This window comes from Cololabis saira, chromosome 11, assembly GCF_033807715.1.
Source record: "Cololabis saira isolate AMF1-May2022 chromosome 11, fColSai1.1, whole genome shotgun sequence".
NCBI lineage: Eukaryota > Metazoa > Chordata > Actinopteri > Beloniformes > Belonidae > Cololabis > Cololabis saira.
The window spans coordinates 10,909,551-10,930,590 of record NC_084597.1 but is presented as its reverse complement, the minus strand read 5'-3'; the positions used below and the strand labels follow the sequence as shown (position 1 = coordinate 10,930,590).

At 43.1% G+C, this 21,040-nt stretch overlaps 1 protein-coding gene across 6 annotated transcripts in view; it reads right to left on the bottom strand.

Annotated features, from left to right (window-relative positions):
• Positions 1-21,040, bottom strand: part of LOC133454949 (probable E3 ubiquitin-protein ligase HERC1) — a 102,176-nt gene that overhangs the window by 13,435 nt on the left and 67,701 nt on the right. For all 6 annotated transcript variants that reach the window (XM_061733706.1, XM_061733701.1, XM_061733705.1 and 3 more), the window contains 13 exons: positions 17,287-17,486; positions 16,986-17,100; positions 16,723-16,851; positions 15,745-15,843; positions 15,298-15,471; positions 14,921-15,205; positions 14,126-14,191; positions 13,876-14,001; positions 13,610-13,748; positions 12,232-12,413; positions 3,529-3,684; positions 3,313-3,435; positions 1,197-1,299 (listed from right to left, as the gene is read on the bottom strand). In XM_061733706.1, coding sequence (XP_061589690.1) covers positions 1,197-1,299; positions 3,313-3,435; positions 3,529-3,684; positions 12,232-12,413; positions 13,610-13,748; positions 13,876-14,001; positions 14,126-14,191; positions 14,921-15,205; positions 15,298-15,471; positions 15,745-15,843; positions 16,723-16,851; positions 16,986-17,100; positions 17,287-17,486 — 1,897 coding nt within the window. The remainder of the gene's footprint in view (positions 1-1,196; positions 1,300-3,312; positions 3,436-3,528; positions 3,685-12,231; positions 12,414-13,609; positions 13,749-13,875; positions 14,002-14,125; positions 14,192-14,920; positions 15,206-15,297; positions 15,472-15,744; positions 15,844-16,722; positions 16,852-16,985; positions 17,101-17,286; positions 17,487-21,040) is intronic.

Sequence of the window (21,040 nt, the reverse complement as noted above, 5' to 3'; positions counted from 1 at the left end):
GATTTATTTTTGTTAAGAAGTTTATTTTGTTAATTCAGGGTTCATTATTTTATAAATATATTCTTTATATTCTGATGTAAATCAGGGACTATAATGACACTAGTCAGTTTATCTGGAGTTATTAGTATGTTTTAGATTGGGCGGAGTGATACAGCACTAGATGCCGTGTTGAAGTTCTAAAATCCTACACTGTTGAGGGACTTTAAAGTACACTCCAACTCGGAAGAAGTTGTCCCCGTGATATCCTACTCACGACCTGAAAAAGGTTTCATTTAATAAGGTAAGGCTTAACTCTACACCAGACTTAAAAGTTCAGAGCTCAAACCCCCCAAGAGTCCCGTGATCGGGACCGCAAAACGGGACTAGTTTCTTCTGAGCGTAGTAAGATTTTGGTCCGCGGGTCGAGGCGCGGTCGGCACGCGTGGTCAGCTGCGCGTTTCTAGTAAACACAATGGATTAATATTAATATCGCGATACACTGTCACCTCCACGACACGTTTCGTGACGTTTTTGTATCGCGAAATTTCGTGGCACGATATATTGTTACACCCCTAGTGTAAAGTAAGGCATTCAACTGGCTTTCATTTGAAATATCACTGCCAAGCGCTGTGTGGTAGTATTAAAGGTTGGGTAAGCTATTTTATACAGTTTTGTTGGCATGAAAACCTCTTAGCGTTGGCTCTGTAAGCTCCAAACAGGCAGAGGTCGGGACCTCGGCACCCAAACTACAACAAGTATTGCTCCAGCCAATCGCCGACAGGGAGAGCTTGTCCTTGAACACAAGCTGTAAGTAACGGAGGGAGGAGCTAGCTCGCCGTGTTTATTTGATGCGTTGTTTAAATATCAGATATGATGTCATCAAGAATTCACTTATTCTACATTTAAAAAGAAAAATAAAAATATTGTGGCATACAGAAAAGCATGGGAATACAATGTGCACAAATTATTTTCTACATTTTGATGCGTACAAAAACCTAATTTAGTTATCATGACTTATTTCAGATACCGGTATGCAAATTTACAACTGAATAATCAATGTCTCTTAACTTCTTATTTATGAACTTACAGCTGTATGAAATTAAGAGTTAAATCCAGACAGACACTCTAGTCTAGTGTAAACACTATATCAAAACATTATCTCATTTTAGGAAGATTGGCTTATACAAAAATGAAAAGCACTTCATAATGAAATGTACCTTGACCAAACGTGTAAACATGTCCATCACAGGTCAGCGCCACTGAGAACTGAGTGCCACAGCAGACTTTCTTAACTCCCCTGTTGCAAAGCTGCTCCACTTTCTTAAAAAAAAGAAGAAGAAAAAACAATCAAAGACTTGTTTTCATCTCAGCTTTATGTAAAATGACTGACAAAACAAAGCAGCAGTTCTAGTAAAGCGCTGGGTATTAATGATGTTGTCGTCATTACATCTGTCAGTGAAGCACCTAGTGTTGGGCCACAGTGCTATGTGAACAATGGAAGCCTCAATTTGAACTTTAAGGCCCAGCTCTGAGGCCTCACTCTGAGACCCGCCTCCATTTCTTACAGCTGACCGCAGGCTTGAAACAAAGGTTTATTGCTCTTGGGTGAGTAGCGGAGAAGAGAAGTGGAAATGGAGGAGCATGTGAAAGTTGTCTGTCCAGTGAATGGGGAATTTACATTTCCAAAACGCCTCGACGGCACCTTTGATAAAGGAGTAGAGTGATACGTGTTCTTTGTGGAAAGGACTTTGCTTATCACCGAAGCAGCTGAAGTTTAGCTACCACTAGGGATGGGCGGTATGGACTAAAAAATGTATCACGATAATTTCTGGCATTTATCCTGATAACGATAAAAATGACGATTAAAAAAAATACCAATTCAACTCCACCTTTTTAACTATGAATCTATCACCACATTCAGTCTTTGGAGCCCCCAAAACAAGTTTTCTTAGCTTATAAAATCACAAAGTAGAAAAAATACAACTTGATAAATAAAGAAACAGGACAAATAAATAAAAGTTCAATGAAAATAAAATCCAATCAGTGATGACCTCTTCTAATATAAATAAAATGTGCAAATTAACCTGTGGTTGGAACATGCCACAAATTAGATACTATTGCAATTTTTTTTCCTAATAGTCAAACGTTATATCAAAATGTAACAACCATTTCCTTCTGTTTCTGCAGACTCTGCATATAATAGATGATGTTTGCTCCTCGTCACTCTTTTTAAATCCAAACCAGTTCCAGATAACGGAGCTGGAGCCTCGTTTAACAACGAGCTCCTCGCTCTCAGATCCGCCTTCAGCCACGTTTGTTACACAAAAACATCAACGGGAATTTATTGTTTTTACCGCAAGATGACAAATTCTTACCGTGGGGAATGTTTTTGACGGTATATCGTGAACGGTAAAATATCGCCCATTCCTAGCTACCACATAAACGGAAAGCACCTGGTCACGAGCGCAGCCACAGCCAACGTCTGCAGCAACGATGTTAGCTATTTATCGAGCCACAGCAACGCTCTTCGCCAAACTAAACCCGAGGAGATCACCACGCACATGCGCAGGTCTGCGACCGAGAGGCTGGCGAATGTTGTTGCCAAGCAGATGTAAAGGTCTAGGACTGCATCTGTTCAAGTCTGTTAAAAAAGATAAATACATAACTTTATAGAGCCACTTTGTTTTCACTATATATCAATGTTTTGATCTGCCACAATAATGTAATCAATTCAAAGGAAAACACTTCAAGTTGAGGACTTTTCTCTGCAATTAGGTGTGATTAAAAAACAAATTAATTAGATGAATTAATTACGGATCTTAATTAATTAAACGCTCAATTTTTTTATCGCTTGACAGCACTAGTTTAGGCATTGGAATTCATCCCAAGTGTTTTAACACTTGTGTAAATACATTCTGATTCATTTGAATGAGAGAAGTTGTTTATTTTATACATATTTGTCACAGCTACTGGTGGCAAAGGTCTGTGCTCGGACTCCTTTCTTCCCGGTTATTCTGTAACGCCACGCCTGGAAACAGGCTGGCACGTATGGAATAACAGTTACCTTGAGACTGATTTTGGTGTTTAGTTATTATTTTCCTGATAAAGACAGGTGGTGCCCCGTTTTGATTGCTTCATTTTGATAATTCATATTGATAAAGTCATCTTCTTTATTAATTATGAATAACTGCCGTAAGACAATTATTAATAATTCTCTAATAATTGAACCAGTACCCCTTTGTGGCACAACACCAGATACAGAATAACATTATAACATTTACTAATTGTATTTTAATTTTGGCGATTTCCTGAATGAGAATCATCTTCACATACCTGAGGGTAGTATTTTGCCATGGAGGAGCCTGTTCCCAATTTGCCATAATCCCCATCTCCAAATGCCCAGACAACCATACCATCCAGAGAAACCACCAGGGTATGGTTGAGGCCACATGACACCTGAGAACATTTTAAGGAAGATTAGATTTTTAATCCTTCTTCTTGTGGAGAATATGTTGTCTGAATTTAAAACCAAAGATGTTCTCCTCTTACTTGACCGACATGATATCCCTCCAGTGCAGCCACCCTTTCAGGTAGCATCTTGTTGGATGTTGACCTCAGACCCAGACGCCCAGATTCACCACTGCCAAAGGTGAAAAGCTTCCCATCTGCTGTAACCACAGCGGAGTGCCGGAAGCCACAAGAGAGCTGAGGAGACGAGGCAAAACATTTTCAAAACCGTGTTGAATTAAAGTGTCTATGTCTAACAAAAAATAAACTTGATGGGAGAAAAACAAAGCATTGGAAGCTTTATTTTCTAACCACTTGAAGCACTTATAAATATGCCATATGTATAAATAGATGTATTACTGGAAACTAGAGCATGAATTATCGTGATAATAACATAGCAATGGAAATGCATATCAAGAAAAACTTGCCTACAATAACAGACAAATTAAAGCTGCAAGCAGCGATTAACGGGCCCTCGCGCGTGCAATTTTAACCCATAAAGATCAAGGACTCAAAACTAAGTCCGATGACACCACCCATGACTCTTTATGTCAAACCATTCAAAAAATATGGCAGAAAATAGGAACTATAAAATTTTGACCACTCAGAAGAAGGGGCGGGGCTAATTTGCACCAATTAAGGTGAAGGAGTCAAAACCGAGTCCGATGACACCACCCACTACTATGTACAGTGTTAGGAGTCCTCCTCCTCTGGCTGGGAGAGCCAGCAGCACAGGTGCTGCTGATCAGCCATCTACCTCAGCTGCCACTAATCACCAGCCCAGGCTTAAAAGAAGACCTGGACCTTCACTCAGTGCTTGATTGTACTGAACCCATGCGGTAACTAAATCAGGCCCTTCGAGAAACTTTCTCTAGCTTTTTTCAGCCCTCGAGTTTGAACCTTTGTGTCGTGCTTACATTAATCCCTCTTTGTTTTTTGTCCCAAGGCTTTTTTTGTTCCTGTGTCTACGTTGCCTTCCTGGACCCCTCCTCGACGCCTCTGTTCCCCTCGCAGCCATTCTCGTGGATCTCCGTGACCCCCCCCCAGCTGCCAACTCACGACTGACCCTGGTCTCCTGGACCCCCAACCATCGCTCCCCCGTTTCCTCTGCCTTCCCCTCCGGATCAACCCCTGAGTCAGTTTTTTCCCCTTCACCTTAATAAACAGCCATCTGGCTCTTTATTTCAATTGTTTGGTCTCCTGCCTGTTTGTGGTTGGCTACTCGGGTTCACCTCAGGTTTTGGGGTTGGACCCTACAGAACAATCAAGCCAAATATGAACCCTAGCCAACCCAGACAGGCGGGTGCCCCACCCGCCACTATGCCCAAGCTCCCTGACCCCGAGACCCTCCAAATCAGAGTCCGCGAGCATGATGCCCAGCTAGCAGGCCTTAACAACCAGCTCACCCAGGCCTTCACCCTGGTCACAGGGGAGGTTTCAACTCTCCAGACCACCTCCCAGACCAACGCTGCTGCCCTGGTGACCATTGGCGCTCAGCTCGCTTCCCTGACCGAGGTCGTCTCCCGGCTTAGCGGCCCTTCTGCAGCCCCTCAGCCCAGCCCCTTGGTCTCATCTGTTCATAACCCTCCTGAACCTAGCACAGAGCCCAAACTCCCATGTCCCAAGAGTTATTCTGGAAATTTTGCCCAGTGCAAGGGGTTTCTCGGTCAGTGCCAACTCCTGTTTACCCACCAGCCCTCACGTTATGGGTCCGACGAGGCCCGGATCGCCCTGATCATATCCCTCCTCTCGGACAAAGCCCTCAGCTGGGCCATTGCAGCCGTTGGCCAGGATGGGTCCCTCTCCAAGGACTATGAGAGATTCCTTGCAGAGTTCAGACTGGTGTTTGATCACCCGGCGGACGGGGCGGACGCGGCCAGCCGGCTACACACCCTCCAGCAGGGGACTCGCTCTGTCGCCGACTACACCCTGGACTTTCGGGTGATTGCCGCAGACAGTGGGTGGGGTGACCTGGCTCTCCGGAGCGCGTACCGGAGAGGTCTGAGTGACGCAATAAAGGATCTGATCGTCGGAAGAGACCCACCCACTACCCTCAACGCTCTGGTCACCCTTGCTCTGCAGATGGATGCACGCCTGAGAGAGAGGCGCCAGGAACATGCTCAACGCTCAGGGGCTACACCCAGAGCATACACAGCCTGTTCCCCTATTAACCCCGATGGTGGTGGAAGTTACCCATCGGGCCCCACATTCCCTCTCTCACCTAAACCATCATCCGGAGGAGCCTCTGATGAACCCCTGAAGGTGGCCAGGTCACGCCTCCGGCCTGAGGAACGAGAAGAGCGTATGCGGGGTCGACTCTGTCTCTATTGTGGGAAGAAGGGGCACTTCATCAGAGCCTGCCCTGCCTGCCCAAAAATACCTGGCTCACTAGCTAAGGGGATCCTGGTGAGCAAGACCACACTACCCCAACCCAAGAACCATCTTTTCCCTGCCACTCTTTCTTGGGGCACTGAGTCACTCTCGGTTAGCGCACTGGTGGATTCAGGGGCGGACGAGTGTTTGATAGACATCTCCTTAGCCCGTCAAGCTGGTATCCCACTCGTTCCCCTTGACTCCACCTGCACCGTCCAAGCCTTAGATGGCCACTCTCTAGGTAAGGTTACGCACTGCACTGCTCCTCTCACATTGACGCTTTCTGGGAATCACGTGGAGACTGCACGTTTTTTGGTGTTACACGCTCCCACTGCTCCCCTGGTGTTAGGTAGGCCCTGGTTGGAGAGACATGATCCCCACATCTCGTGGTCAGCTGGACGGATTTTGGGCTGGAGCGTTGCTTGCCACGCCAACTGCCTTCGCTCTGCTCGCTCTCCGTCCAGTAGCCCTCGGCGATCGGTCTCTCCTCCAGACCTTTCTGGTGTCCCCTCTGTCTATCACGATCTAGCTTCCGTGTTTAGTAAACATCAGGCCCTTTCACTCCCCCCTCACCGCCCTTATGATTGCTCCATAGATCTCCTTCCTGGGGCAGCTCTTCCGGTGGGTCGGCTGTATAACCTCTCTGTCCCTGAGAAGGAGACTATGCGCAATTATATCACCGAGTCCCTCGCCTCAGGCATCATAAGGCCATCGTCCTCCGCGGTAGGCGCAGGCTTCTTCTTTGTGGCGAAGAAGGATGGCAGCCTGAGGCCCTGCATAGATTATCGGCAGTTAAACACCATCACAGTTAAGAACAGGTATCCACTCCCCCTCTTGAGTTCCATGTTTGAACCCCTGACCCACGCCTCTGTTTTCACAAAGTTGGACCTCCGCAACGCCTACCACCTAGTGCGCATTCGGGAAGGAGACGAGTGGAAGACGGCTTTCAATACCCACCTGGGCCACTTCGAATATCTCGTCATGCCTTTCGGCCTGACGAATGCCCCAGCTGTCTTCCAGGCTTTGGTGAACGACATCCTCCGGGATATGTTGAACATTTTCGTGGTGGTCTACCTGGATGACATCCTGGTGTTCTCCAGGACTGAGGAGGAGCACCAACAACATGTCCGTCTCGTCCTCCAAAGGCTGTTGGAGAATCGCCTGTTTGTTAAGGCTGAGAAATGTGTGTTCCACTCCGCCTCAGTGGAATTTCTGGGCCATGTTGTGGAGAAGGGTCATGTTTGTGCTGACCCCAAGAAGGTCCGGGCAGTGGAGGACTGGCCTACCCCTACTGACAAGACCCAACTCCGGCGCTTCTTGGGGTTTGCCAATTTTTATAGACGGTTTGTCCCAGGGTTCAGTCGGGTCGCTGCCCCTCTCACTGCGCTCACCTCCACCCTTCGTCCTTTTTGCTGGACCCCTGAGGCAGAGTCAGCGTTTAGGACACTGAAGGGCCTATTTACTAAGGCGCCTGTGCTCTCCCATCCTGACCCTTCACGCCAGTTCATTGTGGAGGTGGATGCGTCGGACACAGGGATTGGAGCCGTTCTCTCCCAGCGGTCGGAGGAGGATCAGAAGATCCACCCATGCGCATACCTCTCCCGGCGATTCTCCCCAGCAGAGAGGAACTATGACGTGGGTAATCGGGAGCTTCTAGCAGTTCATGCTGCACTGGAGGAATGGCGGCATTGGCTGGAGGGGGCAAAGGAACCTTTTATTGTATGGTCTGACCACAAGAACCTAACCTACGTGAGGACCGCCAAGAGACTTAACCCCCGACAAGCTCGCTGGGCGCTCTTCTTCAGTCGTTTCAATTTCACCCTCACCTTTCGCCCAGGCTCCAAGAATGTGAGGGCTGACGCCCTCTCCCGCCTGGAATCTGAGGAATCCACCAAGGCCCTTGCTACCCCGGACACCATTCTCCCCCCAGCCTGGGTTGTGGGTGCCGTCACCTGGGGAATCGAGACGGTGGTAAGAACGGCACAACGCACCCAACCTGACCCTGGCAATGGACCCCCTAATCGCCTGTTTGTACCGAATGCTGTCCGGCCCCAAGTACTTCAGTGGGGTCATGCCAGTCGGTTCGTCTGCCACCCCGGTGCTCGTCGCACGGCGGCTTTTATCCGCAGGCGCTTCTGGTGGCCTTCCCTTGAGGCTGACACAAGGGAGTTTGTAGCTGCCTGCGATGTCTGCTCCCGCAGTAAGGCCTCTCATCAGCCCCCAGCAGGTCTCCTACGCCCCCTCCCAGTCCCCAGTCGGCCATGGTCTCATGTGGGGGTGGATTTTGTGACTGGGCTCCCCTCATCCCAAGGTAACAATACCATCCTCACCATTGTTGACCGGTTCAGTAAAGCTGTTCACCTTGTTGCCCTGCCCAAACTCCCCACAGCTGCTGAGACCGCAGAACTCCTGGTGACCCACGTCGTACGCCTCCACGGGATTCCCCAGGATATTGTCTCGGACCGTGGCCCCCAGTTCACTGCTAAGGTGTGGCGGACTTTCTGCAGGGGAATTGGGGCCACAGCCAGCCTTTCTTCGGGATACCACCCACAGACCAATGGGCAGACGGAGCGAGCTAACCAGGTTGTGGAAGCGGCCCTACGTTGCGCTACCACCAGCAACCCCGCTTCCTGGAGCAAGTATCTGCCTTGGGTGGAGTATGCCATCAACACCCTGGAAAGTTCTGCTACAGGGCTGTCTCCCTTTGAATGCTCCTTGGGTTACCAACCCCCGTTGTTCCCAAGCCAGGAGCTAGAGGTGGCGGTCCCTTCCACCCAAGCTCATCTCCATCGTTGCCAGCGCATCTGGAGGACTGCACGGAGGGCCATGCTACGGGCTAACGAGCGGTCTCGGCGGACTGCCGATCGACGGAGGAGGCCAGCACCAGACTACAGGCCGGGTCAACAGGTGTACTTGTTGTCCCAGGACTTGCCACTTCCTGCCACCTCCCGGAAGATGGGACCCCGCTATGTTGGCCCATATACCATTGACCGCATCATCAACCCCATGACGGTACGCCTCCACCTTCCAGCTTCACTCAAGGTTCACCCCGTGTTTCATGTGTCACGTCTCAAACCCGTAGTCTCCAGCGTTCTCTCTGCCCCAGTTCCCCTTCCCCCCCCACCACGGGTCCTGGAAGGGGGTGACCTGGTCTGGGATGTTAAGGAGCTCCTTGCTGTCCGTCGTCGGGGCCGGGGCTATCAATACCTGGTGGACTGGGTAGGGTACGGCCCCGAGCACCGCACCTGGGTCCCTCGCTCATACCTGGCGGACCCCGCCCTCCTGAAGGACTTCTATCGAGCCCACCCGGATGCCATCGGACGGTCGCCCGGTGTCTCCCGTAGGAGGGGGGGTCCTGTTAGGAGTCCTCCTCCTCTGGCTGGGAGAGCCAGCAGCACAGGTGCTGCTGATCAGCCATCTACCTCAGCTGCCACTAATCACCAGCCCAGGCTTAAAAGAAGACCTGGACCTTCACTCAGTGCTTGATTGTACTGAACCCATGCGGTAACTAAATCAGGCCCTTCGAGAAACTTTCTCTAGCTTTTTTCAGCCCTCGAGTTTGAACCTTTGTGTCGTGCTTACATTAATCCCTCTTTGTTTTTTGTCCCAAGGCTTTTTTTGTTCCTGTGTCTACGTTGCCTTCCTGGACCCCTCCTCGACGCCTCTGTTCCCCTCGCAGCCATTCTCGTGGATCTCCGTGACCCCCCCCCAGCTGCCAACTCACGACTGACCCTGGTCTCCTGGACCCCCAACCATCGCTCCCCCGTTTCCTCTGCCTTCCCCTCCGGATCAACCCCTGAGTCAGTTTTTTCCCCTTCACCTTAATAAACAGCCATCTGGCTCTTTATTTCAATTGTTTGGTCTCCTGCCTGTTTGTGGTTGGCTACTCGGGTTCACCTCAGGTTTTGGGGTTGGACCCTACATACAGTATGTCATACCATTCAAAAGCAGAAAATAGGGACTATCAAATATTGACCAATCAGATAAAGGGGCGGGGCTAATTCAGGCCAATTAAGGTCAAGTACTCAAAACAGAGTCCGATGACACCACCCATGAGTCTTTATGTCAAACCATTCAAAAGTTATGGAAGAAAGTAGGAACTATCAAATATGGACCAATCAGATGAAGGGGGGGGCGCGCTTTTTGGCGTCTATCGTCGCCACGGTAACGCTTTTGACTGAGAAAAGTAATGCGCATCGTCGCAGGATCGAGACGCACATTTTGATGAATAACACACCTGGGTGCACGATTAATTCAAAATGGCCGACTTCCTGTTCGGTTTCGGCCATGGCGCCAAGAGACTTTTCTTTAAGTTTCGACATGATACAGGTGTGTACCGATTTTCGTGCATGTACGTCAAACTGTATTGTGGGGCTTGATGAAGTTTTCTAGGGCGCGCTGTTGAGCCATTAGGCCACGCCCATTAATGCAAACCATTAAATATCAAATTTTTCCTGCCTGCGTGCAAAATTTGGTGACTTTTGGGGCACGTTTAAGGGGGCAAAAAGGCCCTCATTTCATCGGAAAAATAAAAACAACGAGAACGAGAACAACTCCTACGGATACAACAGGGCCTTTGCACTGTAAGTGCTCGGGCCCTAAATATTTACACATTTGTGAAAGGAAGTGAATGATCCCAAATGTGACTCTGAATAAGAACAATAAGAGAAATCTCCTGCAGCCACTTACAACACAAAAAGACAAATGTGTCATTGCTGTGGACCAAATAGACAGGGCTGCACATAAGTGGGCCGCCAGAGCGCATGCGCCGTCAAAATCCTCAGTGCGCTGTCAATCTTGTGCTGCAAAGCGCTTTTGCGTACCAACAGCTGGGGCTCATATTATTGGTTGTGGCCAGACCAGAATACTGATATTAAAAAATCTATTGGGAGAGCTTTTCCCCAGAACTGCCACTCAAAGTTGGCACTGACCAATCACAGCGCGTCCTTACTCCCCCTCCATGCTCGTTGCGGCGGTGGGTTGGGCAGGAAGAGAGGTAAGGATCAGCTTTACTGAACAAACCCTGACACGTCTTGTCAAAATGTCCAAGAAGCAAGCGCCATTAAGTAATTATTTTGGCGTTCCACCACCACCAACTACAAAGAGACGCCAAACTGAACCACTACCCGAATCAAACAGAAAACGTGTGTTTGCCGAGAAGTGGCTGCATGATGTTACGCGGCGATGCGCACCATACGTTCGCGCTCCCGCGTATCCTACCCCGTAAGCTCTACGTTGGTGCAACGCGGAACCATAAATCAGCCAGTGTCCGTCACTGCGTGCAGCAGTTACCTGCGCCAGCAAGACGCTGCTCTCTGATTATGGCTCACAGTTTATGAAAACCCCAAATAAAAAATAAATTACAGAATATTTTATGAAATCAATAAACAATTCCATCATCAAAATTATAACAAATAAAGGTTCAATATATCTTGCTTTGCATGTAATAAGACTAGGTAATATATTAGTTTAACCTTTTAAGTTGAATTATTGAAATAGATTAACTTTTACACCATATTCTAGTTGAATTATTGAAATAAGTTAACTTTTACACCATATTCTAGTTGAATTATTGAAATAAGTTAACTTTTACACCGTATTCTAGTTGAATTATTGAAATAAATTAACTTTTACACCATATTCTAGTTGACTATTAAAATAAGTTAACTTTTACACCAAATTCTAGTTGAATTATTGAAATAAGTTAACTTTTACACCATATTCTTCACCTGAAGCAATATTCTACACCTTGTCTGATGTGGACATACAGAGCATAGGAGGCTATTTTAGCTGCTATATGGTTGGCTGTCTGTACAGTCATGCAAGTTCAATGCTATTAAAGAACACGTTTTTTCATATAAAATAAACACATTTTTATGCAGTTTAGAAGTTTTGGGGCTTTTTTTTGGCTCCTGCGCTGCTGAAATCGGGGCGTCCTTTATTTCTATGTGCAAAATATGCCATGAGCATCCCAATCTGGGATATATATATATACTGACTCTACAGACTAACACGTACCATAATTTGTTAATTCATCTTTATACGTGAATAAATATCGTTTTGCCCATAACTTATTCCTGCATTCCTCTTTTATCGATCCGGCGAGACGGGTCACTGCGTTTTGGGAGCCCCAAGTCACATATCCAGGGGCTCCTCTGAGCACCAGACCAAAATAATTATGTGCAGCCCTGCAAATAGAGCTCCTTCAGTGAGATTAACAGATTCAAACAGGTGCAATACATTTTTCTTAGCTCTTTCAACATCACACCATGTAAAAACCATAGGTTATGTCTGTAAGCCTGGCTCATGAGCGACTGTAATGTGAGACATAAAACAAATGCTAGAAGCTCAGAGTGGTCATGTGATCTCTACCTGAACAACTTCTTCCCCTTGTAAGGCCTCGACCTGCTTGGGTCTCCTTTGTCTTTCACTGTTGCCATGGCCAAGTTTTCCAAAATCTCCATCTCCCCAACTGAATACCTCTCCAGTTTCAGTCAGGGCCATTGAATGTCCATCTGAACCGCAGGATGTCGCCAGCTGTGTCACTACATACCCTGCCCAGAGATTTAAAAGGCTGTTAATCTCAATTTGAAAAAATAAAAAAAGGATGAAGTTAAAATTAAGTTTACATACACTGTGTTGCTTCTTCATGATGAGCACACATCACTACATCAGTTTAGCCCTGATAGCCCTGACATTAACCTTCAAATCCAAACTCAAAACTCACCTTTTCAAACTGGCATACTCCCTCTGAATGTACACTGTCTCCGTGGCTATAATCAGTACTCGAGTTGTAAAAAAAACATCAGGGGGGATGGTGGATTTTATCATATGGGGACAGATAATTTGTGCTGATTACAAATAATATAATATATTACAAATAATAGCACTGACCAAAACACCTGCAGAAATACTGCAGGAATGACATAGCAGCAGTTAAATGCAGCCTTCTGTGAGCTTTAAATATCCACTGGGCTTACATCAAATACATCAAAACACAACAATAAAAAACAGTTTTCTGAACTTATCAATATGACTCTGTCCTTCACAGGATAAGTAAAATGGATCACTGCAAAAACTCAAAATCCTAACAAGAATATTTGTCTTATTTCTAGTTTAAATGTCTCATTTTAGTAAAAAAAATCTCATTACACTTAAAACAAGACTCATCACTGGAAAAAACAACAATTTTCACCTGTTTCAAGTAGATTTTCACTTGAAATAAGTAGAAAAATCTGCCAGTGGAACAAGATTTTTTTTGCTTGTAATGAGAAGATAAATCTTGTCCCATTGGCAGATTTTCCTACTTATTTCAAGTGAAAATGTATTTGTAACAGGTGAAAATTGTCAAATAAGTTATTTTTCTGGTGTTATTTTTCTGGTGATGACTCTAAATGTTGAAATAGCAGTAAAACCACATTCATTGATGAAATGACATAAGGGATGGAAAGGAGGGATGGCAGTTTTATTTTTATTTCAGGGGGGATGCCATCCCCCCTCAACTCGAGTACTGGCTATAATATCGGTTAATGTTGTGTGGATTAATATTGCTTGTTGTCATTTTATGCTTGTTTGTTATGCTTATGCTGTATGTTATGCTTATGCTTATATGTTATGCTTTTATTCTTGTAAGGTGACCTTGGGTGACTTGAAAAGCGCCACCAAATAAAATGCATTATTATTATTATTATTATTATTATTATTATTATTATTATTATTATTATTATTATGGCGTACATTTAGATTTTACCTTGAAATGCAGAGATAATAGTTGGGACATAGAGATCATCAGAATTTCCTTGACCCAGTCTTCCATACTGTCCTTCCCCAATAGCCAGAACAGTCCCATTAGACTGGAGCAGAAATGTACAATTCTGACCACATACAACCTGAAATAGACAAAAACGTGTGGCACATAGTGGCAATCACAAAGAGAACTGTGGCAATTTACAGGAAATCAATCTCTTCAGTGGCAATCCCGGACAAATGATTTGTCCTGAATGAAAAGGTGGTGACCTGTTGTGTCTGTGACAGAGAAGCTGCCAGTGTTGGCATCATGAGGTTTGTGTCCATCCCTGCCAACTGTCCGTAACGTCCATTCCCCCACAGATAGACCTCGCTCTTGCCTCCTTGTTGCCAGTCCTAAGACATACAGCACATTGTCATTAAAGCTGATTCTGATTCAGTTGAAATTAAAGTCTATTTAATATTCAAAGATGACTGTGTTTGCTGAGTTGTTTTCTTTTATTTTGTATGACTTTACTACCTCAGGTCTGCTGGTGGCCCATGACATCAGCTGTTCATCCATCCTGAAACTCCATTTAATGTTGTCCTGGAAGACAAGTTTCAGCTTGATAACACTGAAGAAACTTCTGCATTAGGGCTGGGCGATATGGACCAAAAGTCATATCTCGATATTTTCTAGCTGAATGGCGATACTCGATATATATCTCGATATTTTTTCTGTGCCATAATTGGGGTTTCCCCCAAAGCATTATAGCATAGCATCTCTGTTAGCTTCATTTTTTCTGAGGCAAACCCTTGAAAAAACTGTCAGTTTTAATACAAAGCCTCGTGCCAAATGTCACACAGGTACCTTTATTAACAGAGGTCTGCACAATATCAAAATGTATAAAACAAATGAAATAAAAATAAACTGCCTGCATATATAGAATAAAAAAGCTTCTTGAATAAAATAAAACAAATATCCCTTTCCTGCATAACAATTAAATTAAAATACACTGTGCAATTAATACAATGTAGACAGTAACAGGCAGACTTTTCCACTGAGGTTGACAGCAAATAACAAAACATTTGTGCAAATCTCAAATAAAACATTCAAGTCAATTTGTCACAAAATAATCTATATCAAAATCATTAAAAAAAAATATATATATATATATTATAAAAAATTTTTTAAAAACGATATAAACGATATTGTCTCGTACCATATCGCGTTTGAAAATATATCGATATATATTAAAATCTCGATATATCGCCCAGCCCTATTCTGCATCCTTCAATCAGTTCAGATACCTGCAGTTTCATTTCATTCACTCACCAGTGCCTTGACAACGTTAGAATCGTGCATCTCCTGAAACTCAGAATCTACGAAGGATTCAGGGAAAGCAGTACCGCTGGCAATAGCCTCAGCACTGCGGACAGTGGTGGCGTAGGTGAGCAGCCAACTCCACTCTGACAGGCAGGAATGAGCTTTGGGACAAGTGTGGTGTGGTGGCCTTGGGTAGGAGCACAGATGTCTTTCTAAGGACAAACCAACTGCTAAAGAGGCCAGACTCTGCAGGAAGGTACTGTGAACAAGCTGGTCGCCGGCTGCAACATGGCTCTGCATGGACACAACATGTTTAAAAATATCTCTTAGCTGAAGCTTAAAAAGCAACTTCAAAACATAGTTTGAGTAGTTTTTTTAGTACTGACCCGCTCATAGCTGTACTGCTCCTGCAACAACAAGGGCAGCCTTTCCAGTAAGACAGCCAGACAAGGGGCCCGATTCAGTCCCAAGATGTTTTGGCTTCTAAGCACCATACGACAGGAAGCCAACACGTGGTTTTGACTGATCCAGTCAGCAGTGCAGCAAATCATCAAAACATCCTGAAAATGACAGCTAATTTAGTGACAAATTTGACACGAGAGAAAAGAATTGTCATAAAAATGTATACAAGTGTATATATAAAAAAAAATATATATATATAAAAAAAAAATATATATATATATATATATATATATACACACACACGCACAGTACAGACAGAAAGTTATATATATATATATATATATATATATATATATATATATATATATATATATATATATATATATATATATATATATATATATATATACACATAAAATTACCCAAATTACCTTTGACCTCCCAAAACAGGCAGCTACACCTAAGTTTGGTATCCAGGTAGTGCTGACAACTGAACCCACTCCTGTAACAGTCTGCAGCAATGAACCATCCTATGAAAGGCAGATAGAAAAAAACAAAAAACATTTGCGTTACAGTAGAAATGCCTTGACTATGACATACAGGGTGCTTGCTCTTTTTCCAAATTAAAATTCCAGACTTTTCCCAGACTGTTTTAAAACTGATATTTTTTTTCCCAAGACCTTAACTTTATGTACTTGTATACTTGTGTGCCTACTGCCTACTTCATTGGTCGAGATTGTACCAATTGTGTTTATTAGAAATGTTTGTTAGAATTTTTTATAGGCTAGTATTCAATGAACGAATGCATTATTCACAGTAAATTATGTTTTTACTGATGAAAACGTTTCAAAATATGAAAATCACAAGTACATGAATTTCACATCAAACAAGTGTCACAAAGACTATCTATAAAAAACACATGAATGGATGGATGAATGTAGGTAGAATTCAGTCTCTTCACTCGCATCTTATTTTTTCTGTCCTTGACATGAATGATCTTATCTTTGTTATCTCATTTTAACTTCTGAACAAGCTGTATCACACATAAAAGTGCATATTTGACCTAGCTCACTTGGTAAGAACAAAAATAAACTATTTATAGTTTATAGTTAAATAAACTTTAAGTTTTATAGCCTACCTTTCTATTTCTTATTCCACAATGCCTTTGAGCATACCGTAAAATTCTACCATACATTTTTTCCCCATACTTTATTAAGACTTTCACACAAAATTCAAGACTTTTCAAGGTCTGGAAAACAGTGTTTCAAAATTCCATACTTATTAAGACTTTCAAAACTTGCTCAAGCACCCTGAAATAATGTTAATCCTTTAAATTAAGACAGAGTGAGCTTTGCTGTTACGCGAGATCATGATATGATGGCAGCATCGGGAAATCTTCTTTTGCTCACCTGTAGGGACCAGATGTTGAGCAGTCCACCTATCCCTCCAGAAACCAGTGCCAGGCCACTGGGGCAAAACGAAAGGGACCTCACTGCTGTAATGTGGCCATGAAGCACAAACACACACTTTGCACCATCCTGTCGTAAAATAGAAAGGAAGAACATGGATTCATGCGTTTGCCATAATCGGTCTAGGAAATCATATGATTATTAAAAAGAGCTGAATTAAGGCAACATTTGAAGACTTTTGTGCACAGAAGACCCAAACTAACCTCAAACTGAGTGTATTCTCCCTGTCTTTGGGAGCTGTTGAGTATGTTTGGCAAAGATACAATAGTGCCCCCCTGTGGCAGAGTCCAGACATGCACTGAGCCGTTCTGACAACCTCTGCAAAAAAAAAAGTTAAATTAAGAATATATGACAACATGTGAAGATAGAAGCATTATTATGATTTTTGTAGAGAGTATATACTTTTGAAATACTATATTCAGCTAGAAAAAGAAAAAGGTTTCATGTCATTTCTTGCAAAGAACCTGACTATTCAGAGAAAGGATGAGACTTTGTTAAACTCACGCAGCCATCATGAGCCTGGGATCAGGTGCTCTTCCAGCGAGTGGGCACCATTCTGCCACATTTACAGTGCTGGTGTGGAAGAGAGAGTGCAGAGTCACCCAGATGCCTCTAGAGCGTCCCAAGATCTTCACCACCTCTGACCTCCCCAAACACAGCAGCAAGTGTCCGGTCGGGTCCCATTTCAGGGAACTCACACCGTCCTATCGAGTGAAAGAAAGGATAGTAGAGTAGTTGGCATAAAAAGAGGGAAACTGTAGTATTGAGGTGTAAAGGTTGAATAAAATTTGATAATTTTTCTTCTGTGCACTTCAGACTTGTCCACTTATAGACTTAACTGAGTAGTATGTTCTTGTAGCATTTAGTATTTGTGTTTTATTAGTATAGTGGACAGTACTCGAGTTGTAATAAAAAATCAGGGGGGATGGTGGATTTTATCATATGGGGACCGAAAATTTGTCCTGATTACAAATAATATAATATATTACAAATAATAGCACTGACCAAAACACCTGCAGAAATCCTGCAGGAATGACATAGCAGCAGTTAAATGCAGCCTTCTGTAAGCTTTAAATATCCACTGGGCTTACATCAAATACATCAAAACACAACAATAAAAAACACTTTTCTGAACTTATCAATATGACTATGTCCTTCACAGGATAAGTAAAATGGATCACTGCAAAAACTCAAAATCTTAACAAGAATATTTGTCTTATTTCTAGTTAAAATGTCTCATTTTAGTAAAAGAATCTCATTACACTTAAAACAAGACTCATCACTGGAAAAAAACAACAATTTTCACCTGTTTCAAGTAGATTTTCACTTAAAATAAGTAGAAAAATCTGCATGTGGAACAAGATTTTATTGCTTGTAATGAGAAGATAAATCTTGTCCCACTGGCAGATTTTTGTACTTATTTCAAGTGAAAATGTACTTGAAACAGGTGAAAATTGTCAAATAAATAATAATAAAATAATAAATCTGGTATTATTTTTCTGGTGATGACTCTAAATGTTGAAATAGCAGTAATACCACATTCATTGATGAAATGACATAAGGGATGGAAAGGGGGTATTATTTTGACCATTTTTATTTCAGGGGGGATGCCATCCCCCCTCATCCCCCCTCAACTCGAGTACTGATAGTGGAGTAATAGGGTTATTAGTACACTTTCTGATGACACCTCTATAAGTGAGCCGCATGCAAGAAAATGAATGGGGTATAATTGAACACATCAACTCAAGTCTTTATAAAATCTGAGTTCAACACGTGTGTCAGAGTGAAAACAGCCATGAGGTCAGGAGAACTGTCTGCGCATTAGCAAGACAGGACTGGGTTCATAAAATCTTTAAGCGCCCTTTACACCGTGGTGCAAGGATTTGCCTGTCGGGATTAAATGATGAACTTCCAGCTGACTTCAGTGACAGAGATATTTTACATATTCTGTAGCACTGTGCTTGAAAATTCATTCTGGTTATGTGGATCTCTGATAAGGCTCCCACTTTATCTCAATGGCTGCAAACTATGACAAATGTCAACCCGTTTGAAGCATTCTCCACTGCCCTGAGGGACAAACCCTTTTCATTCTATCAGATTTGGGACCCTTTCTTTGACTATCTGGATGCCGCCACATCTCAAAGGATAAAGTCTGGACTTATAGAACTGGCTTGGAATAAGAATCGAAGTGTAAAAATTTGCATGAAGATCCTCCACTGTATGTCTACTTGTACTCATGAGCTCTGTATTGTTTATGCTGTTTTGCCATGAAAAATAATGAAAATACATATAAAAAAAAGACAGGACTGGGAACTCCTTTACACAAGACAGACAAATAAATTTGGCTTAGTTACAAATTAATCAAAAAGAAATGGAACTAATTATTTGTTAAAGAGTAAAATGATCAACTTGATTAATTCATCTCTCCTTGTGCATTTAGCTAGAACTTAACATTCACTTTTTCATAACATTTTATTAGAGATTAATCATTAAGTAATGGCAAATAAGGGGTTAGTCATTCATATGTTCAGAATTATTTCCCACATTATGAAGCAAAATCCCAGGACTGTGACAAAGAACAGAGCAAGATAATGACACAAAATGAAAGAGTATCTAAGGTGCTCCAGGACAAGTGACTCCATAAAAGTAAAATGCTAAGATAGTATTGTGAGGGAGCGGGAAATCATCCCCCTCACTAAGGTGATCAACACACTCTTAAACACATTACATGTGTTTAGTTGGACAAACTGTTTAACATAGGAAGTTCTTTTTTGTTGTTGTTTTTTGTATTTTTATTTTGGTGACCCTACTAACCACTGTCTCTTTGAGGTCGACTTCAGGGTGGGCGTGTTCTCATGGGTGCATACATGAGCATGCAGCCACAGAACTCCAATTGATGGGATCTATGGAGCCAAATCAGGGCCAAAAGTTTTGCTAATTTGAAAATAAAATTTGAACCTGAATTTTTTTTTTTACAGTTTCAGTTTTATTTTTTTCAGTATCAGATCTTTTTTTCAGTTTCAAATCTTTTTATTTCAGTTTCAAATCTTTTTTTCAGTTTCAAATCTTTTTTTTTCAGTTTCACGTCTTTTTTTTTCAGTTTCACTTCTTTTTTTTTTCAGTTACAAATTTTTTTTTCAGGTTCAGACTTTTGGCCCGGATCTGGCGTGGGGGGCGTGGCATCAACTGAGAGGGGCGTGGCACCATGAGTGACAGCAGAACAGAGAAGGTTGGGGACGTTCCTCAGTCATGTTACCTTCAGGAAACGTAGGTTGCAGAAGTTATCAGTAGAAGTATGAATCAACACTGTATATACACTATATTCACGTGATTGGCAGTGGAAAAAACTGATATTAGTGACACATTTCTGTTTGAAAGGCTGTTTTAGACCGTACTTGGCACCAATCGCAGTATAAAAGCAATAAACTATGCCAGACTGTACAGTTCAACAGCCACACTTTAAAGTTTGACATTTCCCACTTCTACATACGTACGGTAAGTACGGTCTAAAACAGCTTTTTAAACAGAAATGTGTCACTAGTATCCGTTTTTTCCACTGCAAATCACGTGAATATGGTGTATATACAGTGTTGAATCATACTTCTACTGATAACTTCTGCAACCTACGTTTCCTGAAGGCAACATGACTGAGGAACGTCCCCCGCCTTCTCTGTTCTGCTGTCACTCATGATGCCACGCCCCTCTCAGTTGATGAGAGGGGCCAGATCCGGGCCAAAAGTCTGAACCTGAAAAAAAAATTTGTAACTGAAAAAAAAAGAAGTGAAACTGAAAAAAAAAGACGTGAAACTGAAAAAAAAAAGATTTGAAACTGAAAAAAAGATTTGAAACTGAAATAAAAAGATTTGAAACTGAAAAAAAGATCTGATACTGAAAAAAATAAAACTGAAAATGTAAAAAAAAAATTTCAGGTTCAAATTTTATTTTCAAATTAGCAAAACTTTTGGCCCTGATTTGGCTCCATAGGGATCCAGCTGTGTCAATTAACTACCTGGTTGGGCTGTACCAAGTAGACCAGGACCAGAGAGGGGAGGAAGTAGAGGGTTTTGTTGAATTTAGCTTCTGTTTGACATTTATTCAGTTTATTATGTATTTTGTTTAATCTGTGTTATGCAGTATGCATTTGTAGATTGTTTGTGTAAATATTATTTGCAGGATTTATTGGTAAACATATTTAAACTTATTTGGGTGTGTGTTGGAAATGGTACAGGCCGTTAGTAGATAGGCCAGGTGTGAGAGC